At 47.5% G+C, this 26,392-nt stretch overlaps 2 protein-coding genes across 16 annotated transcripts in view; one reads left to right on the forward strand and one right to left on the reverse strand.

Moving 5' to 3' along the window:
• Ubp1 (upstream binding protein 1) overlaps positions 1 to 9,628 on the forward strand; it is a 45,820-nt gene extending 36,192 nt beyond the window's left edge. For 9 of the 12 annotated variants that reach the window (XM_039081289.2, XM_063265297.1, XM_039081290.2 and 6 more), the window contains 5 exons: positions 2,380 to 2,470; positions 3,183 to 3,301; positions 5,341 to 5,483; positions 6,079 to 6,130; positions 7,935 to 9,628. In XM_039081289.2, coding sequence (XP_038937217.1) covers positions 2,380 to 2,470; positions 3,183 to 3,301; positions 5,341 to 5,483; positions 6,079 to 6,130; positions 7,935 to 7,972 — 443 coding nt within the window. In that variant the 3' untranslated portion in view covers positions 7,973 to 9,628. Of the gene's footprint in view, positions 1 to 2,379; positions 2,471 to 2,626; positions 2,742 to 2,962; positions 3,019 to 3,182; positions 3,302 to 5,340; positions 5,484 to 6,078; positions 6,131 to 7,934 lie in introns of those variants that run through there. The other 3 variants (XR_005487800.2, XM_039081288.2, XM_039081292.2) reach the window with 3 other exon arrangements.
• A 1,045-nt stretch (positions 9,629 to 10,673) lies between these two features.
• Fbxl2 (F-box and leucine-rich repeat protein 2) overlaps positions 10,674 to 26,392 on the reverse strand; it is a 48,396-nt gene continuing 32,677 nt past the window's right edge. For 2 of the 4 annotated variants that reach the window (NM_001427212.1, XM_039082672.2), the window contains 10 exons: positions 24,817 to 24,885; positions 24,630 to 24,725; positions 22,807 to 22,933; positions 22,618 to 22,692; positions 20,524 to 20,654; positions 19,371 to 19,431; positions 18,453 to 18,497; positions 17,886 to 17,942; positions 12,129 to 12,341; positions 10,674 to 11,579 (listed from right to left, as the gene is read on the reverse strand). In NM_001427212.1, the coding sequence (NP_001414141.1) occupies positions 11,472 to 11,579; positions 12,129 to 12,341; positions 17,886 to 17,942; positions 18,453 to 18,497; positions 19,371 to 19,431; positions 20,524 to 20,654; positions 22,618 to 22,692; positions 22,807 to 22,933; positions 24,630 to 24,725; positions 24,817 to 24,885 (982 nt within the window). In that variant the 3' untranslated portion in view covers positions 10,674 to 11,471. Of the gene's footprint in view, positions 11,580 to 12,128; positions 12,342 to 13,479; positions 17,411 to 17,885; positions 17,943 to 18,452; positions 18,498 to 19,370; positions 19,432 to 20,523; positions 20,655 to 22,617; positions 22,693 to 22,806; positions 22,934 to 24,629; positions 24,726 to 24,816; positions 24,886 to 26,392 lie in introns of those variants that run through there. The other 2 variants (XM_039082673.2, XM_039082674.2) reach the window with 2 other exon arrangements.

Consider the following 26,392-nt stretch of genomic DNA (forward strand, 5'->3'; position numbering starts at 1 on the left):
GTATGCATGTGCGTGTAAATGCCCACAGAGGCCAGAAGTGTCAGGTCCCCTGAAGCTGGATTTAGTGATTATGAGTTCCCCAGTGTGGGTGCTAGAACCTGAACTCAGGTCCTCTGCAAGACCAACATGTGCGCTTAACTGGTGAGCCATCTCTCCAGCCCCAGTGCTAACTTACTTTGAGATAATATTTTGGTTAATGATAAACTGGAAAGACAGTTGGGAGATTCTGTTTCTCCCAAAACTATAGTACACAACTGTAAACAGAGGTCAGCATTAACCATGGATGTATGGAGATGGATGATGTATGGAGCTGTCCCTGGGCAGTGAGTGTAGCTCTGCACTACTGCTGCAGTTAAGATGCACAGACATGTAGGGTGTCTGTCTACACAGGTAGTCTATCCTGCTGCCTCCTAGTAAGGTCATTCTTGCCCGACATACCCCTTTGCCACACACATTGAACTGCCCTGCCTATGACTGCTCACTGAAAATGTTAAGCTAATGAAGCCCTATAGTATGTGACCCTTTGAATCTGGCCTTTTCTTCCTTGACCTTATGAACTCAGATCCCATAAGGCTGCTCTGTCTCCTGTGGCTTAAACCTTTTCACTTAGAGCAGTTATCTCATTTGTGTGGCTTCCTTCGGGTGTCACAGATGATCTGCCCTTTTTCTGCACAGGAAACTGAGGGAATGTTCTGGTGAACTTTAGGTGTCAAGCAGCATTGCCCCAGGTAATGGGGCATGCATAAGAGAACGTGCAGGAAGCAGATATGCTTGACCCTTGAACTCTTGCCCATAGTACATTTGCTAATGAGTCCTGACTAAACATTCTGAGAAATGCTGGGCCACAGAGATGTGGCAGCTAGCGTTCCTTTTGCTTGGGTATGGAGCCGTTAAAACAGTTTAAGAGGACAGACATATCTGTGCACATGCCCAGAGGAAAGCCTGGTTTTACAAACAGTGGTGTTTTTATGTCTTTTATTGTATTGCTTGTACACTGGGTACTTACTCCTCATGAAGCTCTTGAAGTCTAAAATTAAAATTCCATGTAGAAATAATTTGCTTGCTGGGATCCACATTTCTGTATGATTAAATAAGTCTTTAATGTATGAAAAGCTAGAACTTCTAGAACTCAGTATGAGAGGTGGATTTCATGAGCCCTTATATAGGGCAAGTGAATGAGGAGCAGACACAGAACAGTCTCTGCTCTCTGGGGCTGCATATTACTGCCTGTTCTGTGGAGCTGGAAGACTTCCTTGTACACAGTGTTCACGGGGCTTGGCAGTCTGCATTTTCCTTAGCCTGGGGCTCTGGAGGGTTCGTGCAGAGCTGCCTTTGCGCATCACCTGAGCCGCAGCACTTGAAGAGAATGGCAGAGAGAGAGCGGTCTCTTAGGTGGTCAGTCACATGTCAGAGCTGGGGTACATCTTTGGCTCTTCATAAGGTACAGATATCACAACTGGGAACCCTGCTTCACAGCTGTGTGACCCTAGTAGAACCTCTATCTGCTTTTCATTCGAGAGTGACTCCACACAGGCTTACACTTGGTGGAAATTAGGCTTCTCTAAGTTTTTATTTCTTTATAAACGAGGACTCGGTCAGCCTCTTTCATTTGAGCCTATGAAGCAGAGCGAGCGAGCGAGCGAGGGAGTGAGGGAGTGAAGCAACCCCATTATCTTGCTACATATTAAAGCAGATGTTTATTATATGAAGTCGTACCTTAATGGTATGGGTCCTGACTGATATTAAAGGGTAAAGAGACTTTATATGCATCTCTGCATATGGTAAGTACTGAGTCCATGGAAGGCTCCTCTGACTGTGCCAACGTCACTGCTGCCCAGTGCCTGTTCAGTCTTGTACCCACTGCTCCCTTACACACACTGCAAATCCTAGACACTGAGTACTTACGGAAGCAATCTGATGTAACAGTGATTTTCTGCTAGGCTTTCCTCTGAGAACTGGCTGTGGATGGGATTGTAGCAGTGTCTACCTTGATACTGCACATTGGTGTAAGGAGACTTGCTCTCCATGTGCTTCCCACTCACTGGTGACTTTGGGCAAGTTTCCCAGATGTCAGTATTCCATTTATGTTCCATTTTTGTTTTTAAAAAGGAGAAAAGCAGCAGGGTTTTGGGTGGTGTTGGAAACATGCTTATCCACAGCCCAGCAACAGGAGAGAAAGGCAGTACAGGAGGCCTTCTGGCACCTTGTTACCACAGCGTGTTGCCGCTCTGAGGGACAGAATTGTGTTCCTGTGTTATGGCCGTGTGTAGTCCAGGACCCCTGTTGCTGCTCAGGAGGACAGTATGACAAAGCCTGCTGTGAAGCGGCAGCTCCGTCCATCCCTTTCTTACTGAGCTGAAGAGCTCTGCTGTTTTCCAGGTGCCGACTTATTAAAGCTGACAAAGGAGGATTTAGTTCAGATTTGTGGTGCAGCCGATGGAATTAGGCTCTATAATTCCCTGAAGTCAAGGTAAAACACTCTACACTGTTTTGCGTGAGCTGAAAGGGACTTTTCTCTGCGTGGGGGATTTGGTGGGCAGAATGTGTTTCCACGCTAGGTTGGCGGTGCCTGTATGTGCCATCGGGCACTGTGCTCACGAGAAGACTGTTTTGTGTACACCTTCAGGGCAGGCACTGATGAGGGCAGAGGTAGACTAAGACTGGTAGCAATGCACATGGGCAGGACTGATTTCTTGAAGACGACTGGGTTTGTTGCCAAGAAAACAAAACTTCTAATTTAGGTGAGCTCTACAGAATCTATGGTTTTCAAGGTCATGATTATTGTTAAGCAGTTATTAAATGTGAACGTGTAACTGTCAATTAGAATGCTAGAACTGTGACTTGCTGGCTTGAGACCCACTGCTGCCATTACCATCTCTAGACGTCTGTGCTAAGACTTTAGTAAACTCGAGCCTTACTGATTTCAAATTGCTTAATCAATCTTAAAACTTAAATTTACCAGCATCTGACAGACCATCTCAGTGGTTTAGAGTCTGGACCTGTGATAGTTGGTGTGAGGTGTGTGGTTTTTATATTTTTATTAGAAAATTATTTTGCATAATGAAATAACACTGTAACGTTCTCACAAGGAGAAATAGGCCATAGATCCCTGTAGTTGTTGATCATACACGTGTGAGGCGGCTTGGCCTCCCAGACTCACTGATGGCGTCTTCTGATTGCAGGTCGGTTAGGCCCCGCTTAACCATCTATGTCTGCCAGGAGCAGCCGAGCAGTGCTGTGCCACAAGGGCAGCCACAAGCTGCAGGCAGTGGAGGTGAAGGTGGCGCTGGGACGCCCTGCGGTGGGTATTGACGGCATTTCCTTCCCGTCCTCCCTCAGGCTGACAAGAGCCGCAGGACTGCCGAGCTGACAGGAGCAGCTATAGGGCCAAGTCCTTGAAAGGAGGGAACCTTCTTTGTTCTCAGCTATGTATGATATAGATCTCTTTTTATGTAAGAAATTCCCAGCAATCAGTACAATAACTTGAATATGTTGAGGCATTTCTGGATGAGTGTCACATTGGCAGCTTGCTGGGAAAAGAGGTGGTTGTTTTGGTTTTTTGGGTTTTTCCCCCTCCATTTCACTAACTAGATGGGGGCTGGGGGAACACATGACAGGCAGGTCAATGTAGCAGTCTTCCCCCAGTGTAGACTTGCCTGGGGTGAGCATCCACTGTGTCCCATGCAGCCAGAAAGGTGAGCTGTGTCTTTGGTCGGCGTCAGCACAAGCTGTATAGTTTACCTTCTGACTAAGGAGGCTTCTTTGCCTTGCAGATTATCTCAGTTGGACAGTATGAAGCACTGTGGCCTCTGTTACCTCTTTTTTCCTCCCTCCTTTGATTAGAAACACTTTAGGAGAGTGAGAGGTTGAGACCAGGTCTTACTGGGTAGTCTAAGCTGGTCTCTGCGTTGCCATTCTCCTGCTTCATCCTCCAAAGGACTGAGGTCACGGATGTACATCAGCACACCTTGCTCTCACTTGTATAGTAGTAGTAATGTCCCTTCTTCTTGCATTCTGAAACAGAATGGCGGTGACATTCAGCTTCAGGGAAACATAAGCTATGGAATTCAGAGAGGTACCTGAGAGTAGTAGAGCTCTGAGAAATGCCTCGTGGCTTGGGTTTTTTTAAATGAACAATCATCACAGCTGTGGCTTTTAAGACCAAGGACACAGATTCTTACAGGAACTCTCTGTATCAACCGTCATACCCCTCACTCACATTTTGCCAGGAGTGTAGTGTTAGGGAACGTGTGTCCTCAGAGATGAGTGTTAGAGGGCAGGAGGTGGAGACATGGGGGACCTTTCACATTTAGTGAGCGTAAGACCAGGTAGTAACACTTCAGACTTCAAGCTTTTCTTCACTGAACTCGCTCACAGCCCTGAAGAAGCCACAGAGGGTATGCGAACAATAGCTCTGACCCTGTTCCTGTAAACAGAAAGTTATGTCCACTTTCTTAAAAGAGCCAGGAGGCAGGAACTTGTCCCCAGTCATTGATATGGTAGTCTTCAGAGTCTTCAGAGTTGCCTCTAGTGTTCTGCTCTAATTCTAGGCTTCTCCAAATGTGTGATTAGTGGCTGTCCCTGTGCATGGAGCTGCTCACTTCCCTAGTGAGGGCTGTGTCCGGTTTAGTTGGTGGTTGAGGAGGACCCACTTGACTGACACACAGACTCAGAGCACTGCTGTGTTCAAGGCACAGACAGAAATATCAGAAGGTGGATGTTGAACTGAGGCTGGGACTTCCTAAGGAAGAACCAGACTTCATTTTCTGAATCCTTATTTTTCATAGGGTGCTGTCTCCATTTCTTTTAATTTTGTGTGTGTATAGGCGGTGACAGGGATAATTTTTAGACTTACATCATCATTTGGAGGATTGGTTCAGACTCCTTTTAGAGTTTTTTATGCATAATTAGAAACATGCTTTTTTAAAAAAAGCTTGCTTGTGACATAATTTATAAAGCACCCTCGTCCCGTTGTGTCTGCGGCATGACATTTTAACCCACATACATATCATTTTCATCCTCTGTCCCAATCCACTGCTCCCATTACTCTGATCCCTGATGCTTTTAACCTCTCAGTCTATGAGGCTGTTAGAGAAAAATGAAAGTCATACAGTTGTTATACAGGCAGGGTTAGTATTTATTGTATATACATGAGTATAAATAATAGGTTTTTATACCTCAAGTAGATGGTTGGGGAATGTAAGGGGGCAAAGAAATGTTAACCTTGTCTCTGTTTCTAACTGTGAATTTTATTCTTTAGCACTTTGAAAAGACAAGACTGTATAGATCAAGTATAAACAGCAAATAATATTGTTAAAGTGCTATTTTCCTTTTTTTCAGTTTATCATGCAATCTACTTGGAAGAAATGGTTGCTTCAGAAGTTGCTCGAAAACTTGCCTCGGTGTTTAATATTCCTTTCCACCAAATTAACCAGGTTTACAGACAGGGCCCCACTGGTATCCACATTCTTGTTAGTGACCAGGTAAATCAAACAGGTAGTAGTCCCCCTCCTGCCACACAGGTACTCATAGTGTTGGAATGTAAGACATGCTGCTGGCCTCTTTTGCAGTAGCTGTGTTTAAATATAGCCATTTATGAAAAGGTGTGGTCACAATAGTATCCTAGTAGCAGAAGGAGTACAGTCAGGGAAGGGACTGAGCTTCCCCTAGAGCTCGTAAGGTTTGTGGCAGACGCTGGTTCTTTCTTTGAGGTGAGGCATTAGGTATGTTCTCCTTTTACACATTGTTGGAAGAGTGGCATTTTTAAAACATGTAATATTAGAAGTATAACTCCCCATGCTCCAGCTGTGTTCACTGACAAACTGTAACAGTAGGAACCAGCCGATGTAATCTTTAAGTCGGGATTCACAGGCCCGGGCACAACACGCTGCTCAGTGGCTCACAAACAACAGGCATAAACGTTTACTGTCTCCTACTGCTGTCAGCGTGACTGGGACTGTGTATTTGTGTAGGAAACATGCAGAGGTTGTGTCGGAGTCCTTTATAAATTTGTCATTTCTGGTCAGTTAAGGACTGAGAGATCGTAATTATACTTACATGTCTGCTTTATCCTTCTAGATGGTTCAGAACTTTCAAGATGAGAGTTGTTTTTTATTCTCTACAGTAAAAGGTACTTTTTATGTGTGTGTGCCTTGGTGTGTTGTGATTATGAAGGACACGGTGACCTGATTAGAAGCTCTTGTGTATGTGTATATTCTTGAAAAAGATATCTTTGCAAATTTTAAGAGGTTGGAACATGGAGGGAGAGCATTTTTAGTGTTTGAAATAGAAATTATCAAGCAGTGCAGGAAGGGCTGGTTTTAGATGACCTGAAGAGACCAAAGCGTCCATTCAGCCAGTGTTTACTGAGCATTTTGTCCAAGACAGCACTCTGTTGATGCTTAAATGAAACAAGGGCTCGAGGAGAATCCCATTGTAGTGGGAAAAGAAAGTCAGAATTGACCAGTATTCGGTGACACGAAGGAATAAGTCAGTGCCGAGCTTATGGGAGTTGGGTAAGCATGGAGCTGTCAGAGACAGCTTTTCTGAGGAGATGGTCTAAGAGAAGGAAGATCCGGCCATAGGGCTAACCCAAGGCAGAGTGGGATTCTGCAAAGGAATCCTCTAGTTTCTGTGAGGTGTGGAAAAAGCCCATGAAGCATGAGAATGAACAGAGCACAGTGGGTCTGGGACAGAGGCAGGCCCTGGCATACAGTAAAGACAGGTGGTGATGGTCATCGGCTCTTATATCAGATGGGTTGGGAAGGCAATGAAGTGGTTTAAATAAAGGAGCAAGGGGGCTGGGGTTTCCTTCTGCTCTCTCTGTGGAGACAGATGACAAGACAGCAAAACTGGAACACGGAGGCCAGAGGCAAAAGGAGTGTATGGATGTGGGCAGGGCGCAGTTGGTTCCTGGTTTGATAGAGGAATAGTTGTGACTGCCAGGGCAAGTGGCTGCCTCATCAAAGAGGCAAGTCAACTTGGTCTGAAAGCAGGCAGCTAATTGTACCATTCTGAGGTGCACTGAGTTTGAGGTGCTAATTTAGAAGTTTTCAGATGTCATTAGTGACTAACGGTTGGGCAGGATGTACAGAGGGAGCAGTGTGGGAAGAGATCCAGGCCAGGTCAAGTGAGCTCCAAACTACAAGGTTAGCAGGAATGGGCAGAGAACGTGGGTTAAGACCAGTTATACTGGTCTCAGCACAGACCCCACCCCTAGAAGAGGAAGCAGTCACACGGTAGTGACTCTGAAAAGGTGCTGCCCAAAAGGGTTTGAAAATATGATTTGCTTTATACTTGATTGGCCATCAGGCCACCTTATGTGGACACCTGCACATGTGACACAGTAGTGAATTGGTTCGCTGCTTATATGAAGAAACAGCTTTAATTTTAAAATGTAATAGCTTTTATTTTGAAAAATTAAAAAAAAAAAACAAGAAAAAAAAAACCAAGAAACTCACGTTTACTGGGGAACTTGTGTCCTGTGAGGCTGTGAATGCTGCAGCATTCGTTCCCACAGGGTCTCCCTCAGGGCCTCCCTCCAGCATGGACACCTTCATTTCTGTCTTTATGGACGTCTTCACGGAGTCTCACAGTTTTCTGAGGCCATTATGTCTTGCTATCTGCCTCTGAGAGTTCAGTTCTCCAGCAAAGAGACGTCCGTCTCCAGCAGAGCCTGCAGGTCACCTACACATCTTTTGCAGGGCTTTCTCAGCTCTGCCCTCACAGTGCTTTGGCCCGTTTTGCCCTAGCGTACAAGCGCATCTGCTGCTGCTGCTCTCGTAAGCCTTGCCCTGTAGAGCTGGGCTCCCTGAGCAGTGTTACAGAGGATGCATCTGAGGGGAGAGGAGCTAGAGTAGTGCAGTCAGTCTTACTACTGTTTCTCTTCTAAGCTTAGTTCAGAGTTTTAACCCTCCCCCCCTTTTTTCTTGCAGCTGAAAATAATGATGGTATTCACATAATTTTGAAGTGATACCTTATACAGACTGAACTCTATTCAGTACCAAATAAAGTCATGCTTAAAAGTGTGTGAAGACTGAATCCAAGAAGTCTGGGAATTGGATTTTACTGTGAAATGTTTCATATTGAAAACACAAGATGACCTTCCTAATGAGCTGTAGGAGAGACAAGTCTCCTCATTGTCACTGCCACAGCCCAGCATCCTCGTGAGAGAGAGCATGTCAGGTGACGTGCAACCAGCTCCTAACCATGGTGATCACGAGTACTTGCTTCCCTGGCAGGGGCCAGCGGAAAGACCCCCGCCCCACCTCCCCCAGAAGCAGTTGCTGCTGCTTTTCACACTGTATGCGGTTTGGATTGAATGTAAAACTCAACCGTGGGCATTTACCTTTCTGTGCCAGTTTGGCTTTTGTTGCCTGACCCTTATGCTGACCTGGGGAGGAGATAGGGGGAGCTTCTGGGGGAGCTGCCCTGCACTGCGCTGACAAAGCAGAATCGGTCAGGTAAGAGGCTGAGCACCTCCTCCGAAGTGATCATGTCTGAAGGTGTTCGTCAGAGGGGATCCTGCCAGACAAGAAGGGCCAAGATGATGAGCAAACAGCACTGTCAGCCATACCTTGTGAGGTCAGTGTGAGCCCTAAGAGTACAGAGACTTGGGTGTTTGGCTTTCGCTCCCAGTTTTAGCATTTTAGTTTCTGGATCTCACCTTTTGAAGCCTCCTTGCCTTTTAAACTCGTGTGGTTTCCTTTTCTCATCTCCCCATTCCCCCACTTCAGCCTCCCAAGTAGCTGGGATGCTAGGTGTGCACTCACTTGTCTTGTGCCCAGCTCTGTTCTTAAATATGTCTAAAGCCCTTCCCCAGACATTAGAACTAGGTGATGGAATGGGGGACAGTATTGTTGTTGATAGTTTCTGATGATATTAAAGGAATTTTTTGAATGAGACAAAATTACCCATGGAAACACTAGATGTCATAACAAGACACTAAAATGTACCATAAACCTTCCCTTTTCTCCCCTCAAATACTGAGTTTCAATACAATCATGGATAGATAGTGTGGTGATTGGTGGGGGCTCTATACTCTGCATCCTTCTTGCTTTGTCTGTGACAGGTGTGCCTGTGAGTCGTGTACTCGCACACTGCTCAGAAAGGGAGTCGTTGGCTTTTCCCTTTCTACGCCGCCATTACCTCTCCCCTCACTCCGAGTTTTTAAAAACTTCTTTCCATTTTAATTATGTAGCGTCTGTACCCGTTTGCTCAGCTGCTGGCTGTGAATGCGCTTGTCTGACCCCTGTTGTTCGGGTGGGTAGGAATAGTTAAGGTTTAAGTGTAATCTCCCCCAGAAGACAGACTACTCCATCCTTCAGTGGGCAGAAGCGTTGACAGCCTGTTTTACCTGTCCCTGGTTAATTACTTGCCACAAAACAAACTGTCTCAATATTTTCCTCTGGGGCTTGGCAGTGCTGTAGCTCTGCAAGCCCTCTAGGGGGCGCTCCCATCCGTCCTTCCCTTTGCTTTTGTGTGACCACATGCTTTCTTTCTGTACCATTCACTTACTTGGGAAAGAAGTGAATTTATCTCCTAATTGTTTTAGAATTTTGCTTGTCTATTTAGCTTTCTTTTTTGGATCTCATGATTTATGGAACAATAAATGTCATTTAATGCTGTGTGCTATTTTGAATTCCTTATCAGATTTTAGAAGTGGGGTGAAAGTACTCATAAGCTCCTTAGACTTGATCTTGTGCTGAGCTGCACGAAGTGCGAGTCTAGTCTGTCTCAGTGAGACATGTTCCTGACCCACGGCACCAGCAGTTTGCTACTTGGGTTATAGGACGTACAGTTCAGTGTAATAAATGTTTTCTGATTGTTTTGTAAACGTATTGCTCATTTAAAATCTAAGTTGTCCAAGCATCATCTGAGATCACATGAAATCAAGGGCTGCCCTCAATGTGCATGGTGCATGACATTCACCCCGACTTCCACAAAGGCGATGTGACTCAAGACAAGTAGTTACAGGAACTTCCTGCTGCATACTTAGAGGAGACAATCAGGCTCTGCTAGGCTTGAAGTCGTGGTCACTGAACATTGGGTACGCCATCTGCGATGGGCCGCACTCTATCGTCATCTCTGGTATTTAATAGAGATGAGTGTCGTGACTCACTGGACTGAGCCTAGGGCAAACTTCTTTAGCAGCGTCTCCGTCTGTCACAGCCCAGCCCTCCCCACAATGGGAGGAGGCAGACCAACCCTTGGTGTCGCAGTAAGCAGAATACAGGGATTCGCTCACCTGGTGAGCCCCCTAGAGTGCAGTGGGGAGTCACTGCCTCTGTCCACTCAGCCGCAGAGAGAGCTCAGTTTTGCAGTTCTGGTTGGGGAGTGGTTGCTGGGAAGGTTCAGCTACTGTTACTGATAAAGAAGTGGGAAATGGTGCACAGAGCAGCAGCACCGTAGTAAAGGACAGTACCCTATTGCAGTCCCAGGGACAGGAGCACCTGCGTCTGCACAGTGGATTTGTTCTTTTTGCCTCATGATGTCACGAGCGTGAAGGCCCTGGTGACTCCAGTGCGCATGGTGAGGCTCTGTGAATTTGAGAGCCGCCTTCACTTCGTTCATTTGACCTTTTCATGTGTAAAGTTTAAAATAGTCCTGATAGGATTCCTAAAAATTCAGAGTAAATTAAAAAAAAAAAAAAAAACACATCCATTCTACGTATATCCGTTCATTAGTTTTACTTGATTATATTATAGATAATTTAAGCCTTAATTCTGGATTTCTTCAAGGTTCCTGCGAGTTTTTTGAGGAGTGTGGGCTTAATTGGCTTTTCTCCTTTAGCAGAGTGCACTGTGTGCTGTAGCATATGGCAGAGCGTATAATTTCCCATGGATCGATGCAAAGGGGCTTGGGTTTGGTCCCTAGACTTGGGTATGATGAGCTGACAGAAAGAGAAAGGTGACGAGCCCGCCCGCCCAGCTCAGAGGCCTTGTATCTTTGGTGTCTTCTGCAAGTATGTTAACATGCCTTTCACACGTGTTTCTACATGGCAAACTACCAGCCACTCTGAGTTTGCAGTACAGTCACGTTGATAAAGGTGCTATTTAGTCCTCACAGTGGCAAGTCCTGCAGATCAGTAGGAAGTGCTCTGAATTACATTAGACCACTGGCGTAAAGATCAGGTAGGAAACCAACAGACTCTTGCTCTGCTAGGGTTGTGCTAACACTGAAGGTGTACGTAGAATGCTGACAAAGCCAGATGGGGCTCATACGCCTAGGTACCCACCTCTGATGGGCTCCAGGCTGCACCACACCACTCTTGCCGGGTGGTAAGTGACACGGGCCTGGGTCTGCTTGCATCCTAGTGACGTTAAGGTGCTGGGCATCACCAGTTTCTGCAGGTATGTGGGCCGAAGGTTTTTACCTGTAATGCTTTCACCACGGAGAGTCCAGAGATGGAGCGAGCAGTCAGGAGACTGGTCTAACCTGGAGGGTAGGGCCCATGGCCTAAGCAGCTGCTGTCAGAGTATAACACAGCATCTGCACAGTCGATGTCCACTTCCTGCCACTGCTGGTGGAGGGGTGACTGGAGCAAAGTAGGCATGGACTTTGACACGAGGAAGCTGAGCCTGGAAGGAAATAGGAAACGGGGAGTCATCTGCCCTGGTCTTAGGAGTCGTATATAACCTTTGAAAACCTCTAGTCCATCTACAATTGGTTACCTTATTATTAGGCAGGTAGACTGCTGTGAGCTAGAACTGTCCCTGTTAAACCCTCTACTCACTACCAAATCCAGCACCTTCTGAAGACACATGGAAACACTTCTCTCAAGTGGCAGCAAGAAGCCTAAGGTAGCACTTGTGTAATCAGAGTTTGTATAAACACACCAGACTAGACAAGTGAATATTGGTTTTAGTACATTGTGTGCACTAGGGTAAGTGCATGCCACAGCATGTATGTGGAGGTCAGAAAACATGAAGTGCTTCTATTCTACTTGTACCATGTTCTTGGCCTTAAACTCAGAAGACAGGTACTGGCTGAGCCCTCTAGCCTGGTACAAAAACTCATCTGACAGCCTACCATTCTTCAGTAATCCCTGATCAGCATCCACCAGTCTGGATATTGATTTCTGGGTATTCCCCATTGCCAAGGAGAGCTTAAGAGGGGCTCACACCTACCCGCATACGCTTGATGCCTGCACGGGTGACCTGCTGGCAGTCGTACAGCTCCAGTCTCTCCAAGCCCCGGCAGTTCTCCAGGTGCTCCAGTGAGGCGTCAGTGACAAGAAGGCAGTTGTCCAGCTCCAGTACCCGGAGTCTCTCGTGCCCACAGGTGCTGCTGCTCAAGTGTAGGATCCCTTCATCGGTGATGAGCTCACAGTGGGACAAGCTCTGCGAGGGGAGAAAGACATTCTTTAACAGGACCCTCATTCCAAGTTCTACCTAGCAAAAGCTGGGAGCCGGCTCCTCAAGGGCCCAGAGTAACTGCTTGCTGTGATGGTATTTCCTCTGGAAAACACGTGCTGGAGATTTAGTGCTGTGTGTGGGAAGGGTCACCATGAATAAATGGAAGTCTGTAAGGGCCAAAGACTACAAAAGCCTCCTCTGACTGACAGCCAGCGTGCTCCTATCCCCCTGTCCAGTACTATAGGAAAGTCTGGGGTTTTCTCTAAGAGCACACACTAGAGGAGTTGGTAAGGTCCTGGGTTTGCTGCCCCAGACCATGGCAGTTAAGTTTCCAACCAGAAACAGGAAGTATGTTTCAGGGGCATGGTTCAGAGTTAACTCTCCAGCAGTTTTATGGGTCAATTTGAATAGAGGTGTCACTAGTAAAGCCAGTAGATTTACTGTCCTTGTTTAAAATGAGCAGGGTTGGAGAGTGGCTAGTAGTTAAAAGCACATACTGGTAGCTCGGCTACAGAAGGATCCAATGACTTTGGCTTCCATGAGCACCCACAGTCTCAGGCATGTACCCCAGCACAGACAAAGTGCTCACATTAAAAATGCAAACATCCATGACTCAATTGTGGCTATGCAATGAGACTCTGACCGTCGTCATTTATCACTAGCCTCTTGGAAGTGGTAACTAAGGTTACAGAAGTACAAGGATGAATTTAAATAGCAAGTTTACTTAACTTCAGGCTGGACAGTTGTCTCACTATGAAAATAGAAAACACACACCAACATTCAAAGTTCTCAAGAGAAAAAGGAACAGAGCCTGAGAGCGACCGACAGGACGACCATGGCAGTCTGTGAGCTAATGTCTGAGGTACTGGGGTTCAAGTAGGAAAGGGCAGAACGTGCTTTGAGGCCCAGGCTGGGGGACAAGAATGTCAGGCTCAGAGTGTAGTAGGAGATAGAGGCAGGGACGGGGGAGAGCTTAACTTCTCTAGCGTTTCTACATGTTTCTACATGTACATTTGGGGGAATTTAGAAATTCTAAATGAATTCCTTAAGAGGATTTTGGGTTATTTACATAGTTGTACCTCCTACAAGTTTAGCAGCCATAACGTGAGAATTTGAAATCCTCCAATTCTAAAGAAATTTTATTATCACTACAGATAGGAACGGGCCACCGTGAGAACGCAGTGCAGTGGCAGTTGTGGAAGATGCACGCTAGGTAGAAGATAAGTGTGTGTTTAGGTTTTGGACCCAGCCTCAAGTACTTCAAAGTGTATCCGACAACCTGGAAGCCCAACACCTTGGCCCCATTTTGGATACGGGACACTCGGCCTGGATAGACCTGGTGGCAGCCAACTGCCGCTGATACCAGCAACCTGGCCTGGGGCCTGTTTCCAAAGCAGCAGCCAGCGTTGCTATGATACTGCACTGGTGTGTGTGCACCACTGAGCTCTACAGTGTTATGTCCTTTTGATTTGGGCTTTATTTTGCTTTCTTCTGATGACACTGTCCTTGGGGACCTGGCTCACTTCACGTAGTATCATGTCCTCAGGCTCACCCATGCTGAAGCATGTGCCAACAGCGCTTCAGTCTCAACGGCATTCTTGGCATAGGAAGCATGTCGAGTTCACCTGTTGACATTTTGGTTGCTTCCCCATGACTGCTGTGGAATAATACTGCTAATGTGGGTGTGCTGTCTGCCTCACATCCTTTGAGGTTGCCTGTGTCTTGTGTTTTAACGTACTCAGCAGTGGCACTGTAATACTGAGGACCCGCTATCTTGCTTTCTGTGATAGTAGATTCATTTTATATTCACACCAATGTTCTCCTGCACTTCCTTGATAAGATTTCCACACGGGGGCTGGAGAGATGGCTCAGCGGTTAAGATCACCGACTGCTCTTCCAGAGGTCCTGAGTTCAATTCCCAGAAACCACATGGTGGCTCACAACCATCTGTAATGAGATCTGATGCCCTCTTCTGGTGTGTCTGAAGACAGCTACAGTGTACTCATATACATAAATAAATAAATCTTAAAAAAAAAAAAAGATTTCCACACACAGGATTCTGAGGTGAGAATTCTTGACCTCTGCCAGTGTCTGCCCAAGGATCCTGGGAGAAAGTGGCTTTGGTGGTTGGAAGATGGCTGATGATGAGTATCTGTCCAAGGTCTGATCAGCTTTGACCTACAGGACATTTTACCAACTTGGGACTATTTAGCTCTGTTTTGATTCTGTGATACTATGACTGTCACATCCTTTGTTCCTGCTCCCTGTCACCCCCACCTTTGTTTTCTTTTTCAATTAATTTTTATTGGATATTTTAAGTATTTACATTTCAACTGTTCTTTCCCTTCCCCCCTTTTCCCATACTCCCTACCCCTGCTTCTATGAAGATGCTCCCACTCCCACCTCAACACCCTGGCATTCCCCTATACTGGGGAAAAGAGCCTTCATAGGACCAATGGCTTCACCTTCTACTGATGACAAACATCCTCTGTTACATATGCTGCTGGAACCATAGGTCCCTTCCATGTGTATTCTTTGGTTGGTGGTTTAGTCCCTGGGAGCTCTGGGGGGGGGGGGGGGGGTATGTTTAGTTGATATTGTTCTTCCTATGGGATTGCAAACCCCTTCAGCTCCTTCAGTCCTTTAACTCCTCCATTGGGGTCCCTGTGCTTAGTCTGATGGTTGGCTACAAGCATCCTCATCTGTATCAGTAAGGCTCTGGCAGAGCCTCTCAAGAGACATCCATATCAGGCTCCTGTCAGCATGCACTTCTTGACATCAGCAATAGTGACTGGGTTTGGTGACTGCATGTGGGATGGATCCCCAGGTGGGGCAGTCTCTGGATATCATTTTCTTCAGTCCCTGCTCTACTCTTTGTACCTGCATTTCCTCCCATGAGTATTTTGGTCTTCCTTCTTCTTGAGCTTCATATGGTCTGTGAATTGTTTCTTGGGTATTCCGAGCTTTTGGGCTAATATCCACTTATAAGTGAGTGCATACCATGTGTGTTCTTTTGTAACTGGGTTACCTCCCTCAGGATATTTTCTAGTTCCATCCATTTGCCTAAAAATTTCATGTAGTCATTGTTTTTAATCGCTGAGTAGTACTCCATTACTGCAAGCTGGTACAACCACTCTGGAATTCAGTCTGGCGGTTCCTCGGAAAATTGGACATAGGACCTGAGGACCCAGCTATAGCACTCCTGGGCATATACCCAAAAGATGTTCCAACCTAGAATAAGGACACATGCTCCACTATGTTCATGGCAGCCTTATAATAGCCAGAAGCTGGGAAGAACCCAGATGCCCTTGGAATGGATACAGACAATCCTCCTAATCCTTGAGGCACAAAGCGGTCTTCTGTGTCTGCTTGCAGTTTTGTAAATGATCAGGCACTTCATGTTCTTATCGTTGTTCTGGCTTTTGAACTCACTGCTTGACTTCTGTTTCTTAATTCAAACACTATGCATTTATCCGCCATTATACAAGCTGTCACAGCTTCTTGAAGAGATGGTTGATATCAAATCTGTGACATGCAAACCACCAGGCAAGTTAGATTTATTTTTAATGCCAGAAAGCATGGCAAAACTCAGAATCTGGGGTTGGGGATTTAGCTCAGCGGTTGAGCGCTTGCCTAGCAAGCGCAAGGCCCTGGGTTCGGTCCCCAGCTCCGGAAAAAAAAAAAAAAAAAAAAAAAACTCAGAATCTTCCTGAAATGAATAACACTGAATTAGGAAAAACAACAACAATAAACCCATATCCATTTACAACAAACACTAGACAGAAAAATAGGTGATATTCTTTTCAGTTACATCTTTGTAGGTATAAAAAATGACAGAATTAGAAATGATCATTTTGCAAAACTTCATTGCAACTTAGTAAAAGATCACTAATCACTATTAAAATTATGGAATGAAAAATGGGTGGATACCAAACAGGACAGACTGCTTACTCATTAAAAAGGGAACATTGGTGAGGCATAGACACTGTCAAGTAAGCCAGGTACACAACAGTGTGACCACTGAGTTAGAACAATGCAGGTGCTTCGTGAGGAAGGCAGTGATAGATACTCGTTACCTCTACAGACCTCTGGGCAAATCTACTTCTGAATGTATGACAAAAGAGAAGGTGAGACTTCTCTAACTGGCCTCTTCAACAAAATCATCAACAAAGGGCATAGGGGAGGCACCACCCACAGTGGGCTGGGCCCTCCCACATCAATCATTAATCAAGGGAATGGTTCAGAGGCTTGCATACAGGGCAAAGTGGTAGGGACATTTTCTCAGTTGAAGTTTCCTCTTCCAAGATGGCCCTTCCATGGGAAAGTCCTTGAAGTTGTCTTCCTCTCCAGGAGACCCAAGTTGACAGGCTGCTTCCTCTTGGACACCAATGGCGCTGCACCAAGTCCCACACCACTCAGATCAGCCACAAAGTTGGAAGCCTCAGTTGAGGCACTGATTCTCCAATACTGTGCAACCATTCCAACCCTTTGTTTTCTAAAGGCTGTGCTCACTTGGCAAGAGTAGGCCACTCTGTTGTTGGGTCCTCCACTCTGCTTTAAGGCTGTTCGCTGATTTTTGGTTTTAATTTTCTGAGCAGTTCTATATACTGTATTTGTGGGCATTGATTTTCTGTTGGTTTTATGGTATCTTCATAATTTGTACCAGGAACATTTTTCTGAAGTCTCCTTTAAAATGTCATGTTAATCTGGACTTGTCATCTGCAATGTTGCCACCAAACATGTCCTTTCTTGAGTCCAGACTGTTCTGTTTATCCAGAAGGTTCTGACTGCTTCATTACATCTCCTTGCCCCAGGCCTGTAATATTCTGTTGCTGTGGGGTAAGGCCCTGTACATACAGTGGGCAAGTCTCCATACTGAGTGGTCTGATGTCTATGGGGCAGGTGTCTTGTCACTGTGAGACAGAGGTAGATAGGTGTTCAGATTCGGGTCTGGTGAGGCTCTAGGTCTAGGCTCCTTGTGTGGTCTCAGGCGATACTGCAGATCGACACTCCTGGGCAAAGAGGAAAGACTCCTAGTGGTCCATTCTCCTTTACTGGCAGGGTAGAGAAGCACAGTGCTATTTGGAGTTACCGAGAGTCCTTCTGGTGCCCAGAACCCCTTGAGGGAAACTGATCACTGGAAGGCAGGGGTCCTGTGAGGACTAGACAGCATGCGGAGAGAGGGCCCAGACCCTTTCCCCTAGGGCTGAGAGAACGTGCACAGCAGACCCCTCAGAGCACAGTGCTAGGGAAAGGTCTCTGCACCTAGATAATGGTGTTTTTCTTCTCCCTGACAGGGTGAACACGAGGTGAAGTGAATCGATGATGGGGCTGTGATTTCCTATCAGCTCCTCTCCCTCCTTACAATAGAAGTAATGTTTAGATGCCTCACAGCTCATGCTACCCCAGCACGGGCTGAGACCAAGAATGATAGTGGCTTTACACAGAGTGGACCCCATGGCATCTGCCGGGGGGAGGGTCCTCTCATTCCTAAGACATTCTTAACTCTCAGCAGTAACTCAGACTCACCAGGGCTTGCAGCTTGGGGCAGTGGATGGAGAGCTGGATCAGAGTGCTGTCAGTGATCTGGAGAGAAACACAGTTGGCGTGTGTGGCTTCTGAACCAGGACTTAATACCCACTCCTGGATTCTCCTGAGTGTAGGCTCAGAGGGAACAGAAAGAAAACTAACACCTCATCCATGCACACTCTGGCTCACATTGTCAGTGTGTCCTAGGGAGGCACACTGTTCTCTGGCCTTGCTTCCGGTGCTTGAGGGAGCCTAGGGACGGGGTATTAAAGCAGTGGAGTTGTGGGGGGGGGGTCCCCAGAACACCTTCCTGTAGCCACCCTGTCATGCATCCAACATCCAGGTTCATTCCTCTCACAAGCTTTGCAAAATAGAAGGAAATCCTGCCTGTGCTTGGAAATGGATGGTACTCTCCTGCATGTGGAACCACCAAACCCTTATAGATCCCACAACAGGTGCCTGATCCCCACCACCATGCTGGGTAGCAGTGGTGACCTGTGCTTGCTACAATGCTGGGCCCTGAGCAGTGACAGAGCAGCCCTAAGAAGCTGCCAAGAGCCTACTCACCAGGACACATTCTTCAAGGTCCATCTTCTCCAGGTCATGACAATTCTGGAAGAGTCCACAAGATACTCTGCTATGTGGGCGCAGAAGAGTAGCCCTGTAGCCCACCCAGTCCACTGAGCAGGGGCTCCTGTTCCTGCAGCCATCCCAAACCAGCAAGCTCACTTTGAACAACGGACATGGCTACCCCCCCCCGCCACGCCCTCCAGCACCATCCTCTCAACCGAGAAAGAGAGTTGTCACAGCTTCCTACAACATAGATCAGACTCCTCTGTAGGAGGTGGGGACAGGACACAGACAGTACCACAAGCCGTGTGGGAGACCGAATAGAGCACAGTCCTGGCCAGGGAAGCCAAGCAGAGGCCAGCCTGGGTTCACACAGAAAGGTCAAGGTGGGCCTCACTGACAAGTAGGGGCACTGAGGTCTGAAGGCACCCAGCTCATGGGCAGTGTGTGCTCAAGGACAGCTATGAATGGGGCCAACATTTCTTGGTAACTCAACTGCATAGTTCTTTTTTTTTTTTTAAACATTTATTTATTATGTATACATCATACAGTTTTCTGCCTGCATGTATGCTTGCAGGCCAGAAGAGGGCACCAGACCTGATTATAGATGGTTGTGAGCCACCATGAGGTTGCTGGGATTTGAACTCAGGACCTCTGGAAGAGTAGACAGTGCTCTTAACCTCTGAGCCATCTCTCCAGCACCAACTGCATAGTTCTTAAGCATGAGTGTTGTAAGTGACAATATTACGTCAAGAACTTGGACACACCTGCCAGGGTCTCTCTAGTGTCCTGGCCATCTGAAAAAAGTCATCATAGCCATCTTCTGAAGCTAGATGTCATTTTCTTCGCATTCCCCAAACTACCCAGAGTCGCTTTGAATTACAGCGTAGTTTTGTCTCAAACTGGATGCCTTACCCGAGCCAGCAGTGTGAAGCCTGCATCGGTCAGATGGGAGCATCGGGCAGCCTCCAAAACTCTGCAAAGTGGGCACGGGGGAAGAAAACACATAGCACCCGGTTAGCAACAGAAACACTGTATGGTGCACATTCTCAAGTCTGCTCGGCTCTGTGGCACACTGAGCCACTTCCTGTCATGTCCTCCTGGGTCTCGAAAACAGGGCCTCTTGGGACAGGTTGAGTGGTACCAGGCTCGAAGGGATGGGTACTAAGTCCGAATGTCTCATCACAGTGAACCAGGAGCCCACCACAACTGTTTTAGAACACAATTAAAATGGACTCTTGCTAAACAAAATCGTCTCTCAACCCACAGTATTTATCTTGTGGTGCTGGGGACTGAACTAGCCCCAGGCATGCTGGCAAGGCCTCCACTCCAGTTACCCTCGAGGGGACCTTAAAAGTGTAAGCAATGAAAAAGATGAGTTCATCCTCATTAGAATCAAAACAGTTTTGATGTAAAGAAAGATAGAATGTTCTCACTGCCTCTTTGTATGGTCTCTGTTAAGGCTGTTCGTTCTGAGACAGAATCTACAGGTTCAGATTTTTGCTTCCCTCCTTATCCATGAGATGCAAGACAAACTGATTTTCCTTTGGGCCTCAGTTTCTGCTGCTGAAAGTGGGGGTCCACTCACCGAGGTGTGTTTAGTTAAATCAGGGTGGCGCAGGCCTGTGGGGTCGGCTACTCTCTGCACCACGCTCTCTGTGTGCAGAGCTAGTGTTTGGGGCAGCAGCAGGAGTGCACTACCTTGGGAACCAACCTTTCTGCCTACACTCAGGAGGACAAAAGGCAAGCAGCAGAGTTTGCCCATCTAGTGACAGGGTTAGCAGAGACATTCAACCATTCTACGCACCCCCAGACCACTCCAATGACCAAAGCCAAAGCGTAACACATGAGGTAAAATATGAACAAACACGGGAAACAGACCAGAGACTACATGAGAGTGAGCTGTGCTACACAGCCTCCCCCCCACCCCCGGGTGGGCAGAGGCACTGTCATACCGCAGCCTAGCCAACACCTCCTGGCTCTACCACCCTAAGTGTGGCAAACCTACCCCCTATGGTAGCCTAGTTGGTCCTCTCAGAGCCAAAGAGCAAAAGGGGGTCACACTCACTGTAGTCTGGGGCAGTTCAGGCCCAAGGCCGTGAGAGATGCATCCGTAAGGTTGCTACAACCCGAGAGACACAGCGCCTGTAGCCGGTGGCAGCCCCTACAGATCTGCACCACGCCGTCATCAGTGATGCGCTGGGAGAAGAGCACAGGGTCAGGAGCCAGCAATCACACGGAGCCCGGGGGAATGAGCCTAGTGCGGTCTGCCCGGTTCTCCGCTGCCTACAAGCACTTCACCCTGACACCCAGCCAAAACACAAGCAGGCTGCATGGGGCAGCGCTCACCTGTAGTCCTGGCACTTCGAAGGTGAGGCAAGAAGAGGCCTAGTCCATCCTGGACTTCATTAGTGAAGCCCTACCTCAAAACAAAACTAGCCAAGTGTATACCTTTGGTCCCAGCACGTGGGAAGCAGAGCTAGTGGAGTCTGGAGTCTGCCTAGTTCCAGACCAGCCGAGGCTGTATAGTAAGACCCTGTCTCAAACAAACAAACAAACCTGTCCAAAATCAAAGTAACAAATAAGTCTGGGCGATCACTAGGTTGGTAGGTGCCTGCCTGGCATGAATGAGGCTCTCTCTGAATTCAATCCCAGCACTGCTAAACAAACGAGAGTAGAGGGGAGATTCTGCACAGCGGAGAAATATCCTAGTATTAGTGATGGACACTGAAAGGCCAAGACTCCACCTGGACAGTCATCAGAAGAGACCATTTTAGGAGCAGTTCATAAACTCGTGGAAAACACTAAGTTACTCCTGGAACTCCCTAGTTAAATGACACGGTAGTGCACGGCTGGATGCGTAGACAGTCCTGCTTTGTGTGTTCATCATAGAAATCACCATGTTTACGTGCATTTATAACATTCACCAAATCCTCTAGAGAAAAGGAGAAGTGGGCACTGGTAAATTCCTTGGAGTTCTGTTTAAGCAGGCTGTAAAGGTCTAGAATAATCTTTGCTTCAGACACAGTAAGTCGTGCAGACGTGACTGTGTTCCCGTTGAGTTTAACCACTGGCCGGTCTGTCCCGTGTAGCTCAAATCTGCCCCTGGGGCAGTCCAGGCAGGTCTGTGAAGCCAGCTCTGAAGACACTGCTTTCCCTCCCACCATCTCACACTCTGAAGACCTGGATTTGTTTGTTAAAGATGAATGTAATGATTTTCTCTTAGGTTTCCCAAACTCCTGGCTTCCCCTTGGGCCATGCAGCCCATCAACCAGCACATCCACAAAGACAAAGTGAGTCCAAAGCTGATGCCTAGAAAAGTGCTGGCTTTCTCTTGCACATGGCCTCTGTTTATAGCACTGCTGCTGTGTGCATGTGTGTGTGTGTGTACATGTATGTGTGTACATGTGTGTGTGCACCTGTGTGTGTGCACCTATGTGATTCTTCAGCTGCTGGCCACCTTTTTTGAGACATATTCTGCTGACTCAGAACTCCCCATCAGCCAGCCAGCCAGTGAGCTGGGGAAATCCTGTCGTCTGCTCCCCCAGTCCTCAGGTTTTGACATGGGCTCTATCCTGCCTTTGCAAAGCCATTCCTTAATTGATTGGGTTATCCTCCCAGCCAGGGCTGTTATTCTCACTGAGGAATCAGAGGGCCATCAGCCCCAATGTGTTAAAAAGAAATGACACTGAGATCGAACACCTAGGTGGTGACTACTAACAGCATTCCTGACTTTTCTTTAAAGAGCCAGCCAGGTATATTGGCTCACACCTGTAATCCCAGCTTTCAGCATGCCCTCAAAGGCATGATAACTGCATTTCAGGCTAGCCTGGGCAGGGGAGACCATGTCCATTTGTCTCATTGTGTGTGTGTGTGTGTGTGTAGGAACCGACAAACTTTATATAATTCAGGGAGGAGCCATAGCCTCGTGCTGACCATGCTGCTTTACTGTTGTTCTCTCACAAAGAGTCACAGCTCCAATGAGGATAGAGGATGAGGAGTTAGGACAAGGTGATGTGGCCGGATGCCAGCCACTTTGGGCCGTGCAGTGGCAGTGGGGCAGGTGTGATGGGCAGTGGGGCTGTGTGCAGGTGTGATGGGCAGTGGGACGCACAGGTGCGACAGGCAGTGGGCCGTGTACCAATGCCTGTTCCATACTTACTGAGCAAGACTGCAGGTTGAGGCTCACGAGCTCATGGCAGTGGTTCTGAATGTGTTTCAGGGCTTCGTCCTCTAACTGAGTAGATGGAGGAATGAAAGAGGGATGGATTCCAGGTGAGAGAACCAGTCAGGCACCAAGATGACCACCACAGCAAGAGAAACAGGCTGACCAGATATGTGACCTCTGTACCTGTGTACAACCCCTCAGGAGCAGGGCTTTCAGACCCCGGCACCCCCGCACCAGCGCCTCAATGCCTTCCTTTGTGATCTGGTCACACCAGGAGAGGTTCAGATACTCCAGGTTCCGGCAGCCCTCGCTGAGAGAACAAAGAACAACAGCACCCTGTGCAGCCTCCTGCAGAAGGTGCTGAACTCAGTACACCACAGACAACCTCCTGCAGAAGGTGCTGAACTCAGTACACCACAGACAACCTCCTGCAGAAGGTGCTGAACTCAGTACACCACAGACAACCTCCTGCAGAAGGTGCTGAACTCAGTACACCACAGACAACCTCCTGCAGAAGGTGCTGAACTCAGTACACCACAGACAATCTCCTGCAGAAGGTGCTGAACTCAATACACCACAGACAACCTCCTGCAGAAGGTGCTGAACTCAATACACCACAGACAACCTCCTGCAGAAGGTGCTGAACTCAGTACACCACAGACAACCTAGAGAGGAGACTAGCCAGGTGCTGCCTGAACGGCCACCTCCTCACCCAGTACAGTCACCGGGAATGCCTCAGTCCAAGGCACTGACCGTACTAGGGTTGGCGTTAGGGGTTCTCTAAGTGCACATATGTGTGGGTGCATGTTCTGTATGGCCAGAGGTTGACTTTGAGGAATCTTCCTTGCTTGCCACCTTTTGTTATTAATTTTTTAAAAATCAGTTAATTGCAATGAACCCACAAGCAAGAAAATATGGCAAAGTTAGGTCAAGGTAGCGAATCAAACACTGAGCTAGCCTCAAATTCTGCACATCTCAGTGAAATCTGTGCAGTTAGTAGGGTCATTCTGAAGCCATAAGTTTAGCTAGGATTTGACACTTTCACTATAAATTACAATTTTATGTACTTATTCCACCACAAAAAGAAAATGATAGCATTGAAAATAGAAGATGGGCCTAGAAAGACGTCGATGGTTAAGAGCACTGGCTGCTCTTCCAGAGGTCCTGAGCTCAATTCCCAGCACCCCACAGCAGCTCACTTCTGTCTGTAACTCCAGTTCCAGAGAACCTGACTCCCTCACATAGACATGCAAACAGGCAAAACACCAATGCACATAAAAATAAATATTTTTAAAAAGAGAAAATAGAAAATAATTAGCTTTGAAGTCTTTTAAAGTTTAAATTGTGTTCACACACACATATGCGTGTGGTGTGTGTGCATGTGAATATGTGTATACCTGCGAGTATGTATGTGATGTGGTGTGTGTGTGGTGTGTGTGTATATGTGTGTGTGCATACATGTGTGTGCATGTGTGTGGTGTGTGTGTATATGTGTGTGTGTGCATGCGGTATGTGTGTGTGCACGTATATGCATGCGTGTGTGTACGTGTGTGTATGTGTGTACATGTGGGTGGGTGGCTATATGTCTCTGAATACAGTGGTCCACACTGTCCAGAAAGGGCTTCATACCCCTAGACCTAGAGGCAACTGTTAGCTGTCCAGCACGGGTGTTGGGTTCCTCTTCAGGAGCAGCAGTGCTCTAACTGCCGAGCCTCTTCCCAGCCCCTAGCTTTATATCCTCTTTCATGACTCATGTCCATTCTCCTGCATTCTGCCCCCACCCCCAACCCCGTATCACACAGGGTCTCTCACTGAGCCTGGCTGGAACTTCCCAATTCAGCTAGGCTGGTGGCCAGTGAGCACTAGGGTCACAGGTAGGAGCCACCGGTCCTGGCTGTTTACCTGGAGCTGGATGCTGGAACATTCATTGCCTTACAGACTGAGACACCTCCTCAGCCCACATTTTCTTCTGACCCCACCCCGCCCCAAACGCCAAGGACTCTCACCTGATGCCCTTTAAGGAGCTGTTGGTGACAGACACGCAGGACGTGAGATCCAGATGTTTCAGCTTGGAACAGAATCGGCTAAGGCTGTAACACGTGCTGCAAAGAGGCAGGCATATTAAAGACATCTCCCACTGTGTTTCTCTCCAACTCCTGTGGCCACTCTGCCTAGACCCAGCCTCAGTCCTACCTGTCAGTGATTTTTGTGCAGCCATTGAGGTTTAAGTGTTCAATGTTCCGGCAGTTCTGTGCAAAGGTCCTAAAATGAGAAGAAGAAGAAGTAGGAAAAAAAAAAAAAAAAAAAAAAAAGGAAGCACTCAGGGTGAGCCAGCCGTCGAGTGGCCACAGCGCTATAGTGGCTGCAAGCCACAAAGTGGCCACTAGAGGGCAGCACAGCCATCCACTTCAAACTGCTTTCCAAATCTTTAACTCAGATCAGCAAAGGCCACAGACTTCTTGGCAGATACAGGGCTCAGTAAGCTAGGACACTCCCAGACGCTGCCTATTGCTAGCTTGTACAAAGGCCCAAGCTACCTGTCTGCTGACCCTCCTCCAGCCCCACCTTGGGGATCATCTGAGATGGGAGATCTGACAGTTCTCCACTGGAAAAGTCCATTTGAAGCAAGGGCGAGATCTCCCCTGTGCTGTGCTACGGGGCACTCAGACCACTGTCAGTCTTGTTAGTATCAAGACCCGTCATTTACCGGCAAGGACCACAAGTTATGGAGAATAGCTAGCTGCCTTACTGTGGGTGATGGCAGGGCCAGAAGCAGAAAGCTACACACCACTACCGCTCCCTGTCAGGACACGCTCATGCAGCCTGCACCTTCCTGAGACCCTCCAGCGGGTCTCACGGGTCCTGACTGGTCCATGACATAACCGCCCCCTCCAAAACCTGGCTGCATGCCACCTGCTCGCTCTGCCCTGCTGGTGTGTAGGGATGGGACCAAAGTGGGTCTCTGGGCAGGGCTAGGAAGGTGGAGATGAAACCCAAGCAGTTCATGAGGCTCGGCAGGGGCGAGAGGGATAGATGCCGGCAGCTGCTATGTGTGACCCTGACATGTGCAGGAGAGCCACTACCTGCTAGGTAAGACTCAGCTAGAATCCTGACACCAGACGATCTCCTCGGCCCTTTGGTGGGGTACACTAGCTACCTCTACCTGCAGAGACTTAAAACGGTGTCACTGTTTCTAGGGTGGTGGGGACCATGGGCTTCCAAGTGCTACAGGAGTACACTCCCTCGAGCCTGCCAGCCCCAAGCCTCACAAAGGGTTTGACCCCAAACGACAGTCAAACCGATGAAGACTTAAACTCCCAACAGCAGTTAAAGGAATGAAAGGCGCTGAAGGTCCTCGCTGAGTCGTGCGGATGCTGGGCTGCTATGGCAGAGTGGCGGTATTTTATGGAGAACACAAGAGGTTTTTATTAATTTGAGAAGAAAACATGTTATGGGTTTTTTTTTGTTTTTGTTTTTTTTTTGTTTTTTTTTTTTTTTTTCGGAGCTAGGGACTGAACCCAGGGCCTTGTGCTTGCTAGGCAAGCGCTCTACCACTGAGCTAAATCCCCAACCCCAACATGTTATGTTTTAAATATGAAAACCCAGTGACCAAGCTGAAAATGTTCTGGACGCGCTGACCACAGACTAGCTAGGGCAGGAAGAAGATCAGTGCGTTGGTGGCTCACGGGGACACCAAAATGAAGTGAAGACCTGTGAGGGGGGTGTGGGGGGATCAACATATAAAAATGAATCAGTTTTCTCTTCCTAC

This window comes from Rattus norvegicus, chromosome 8 (genome assembly GCF_036323735.1).
Source record: "Rattus norvegicus strain BN/NHsdMcwi chromosome 8, GRCr8, whole genome shotgun sequence".
In the NCBI taxonomy this organism is placed as follows: domain Eukaryota; kingdom Metazoa; phylum Chordata; class Mammalia; order Rodentia; family Muridae; genus Rattus; species Rattus norvegicus.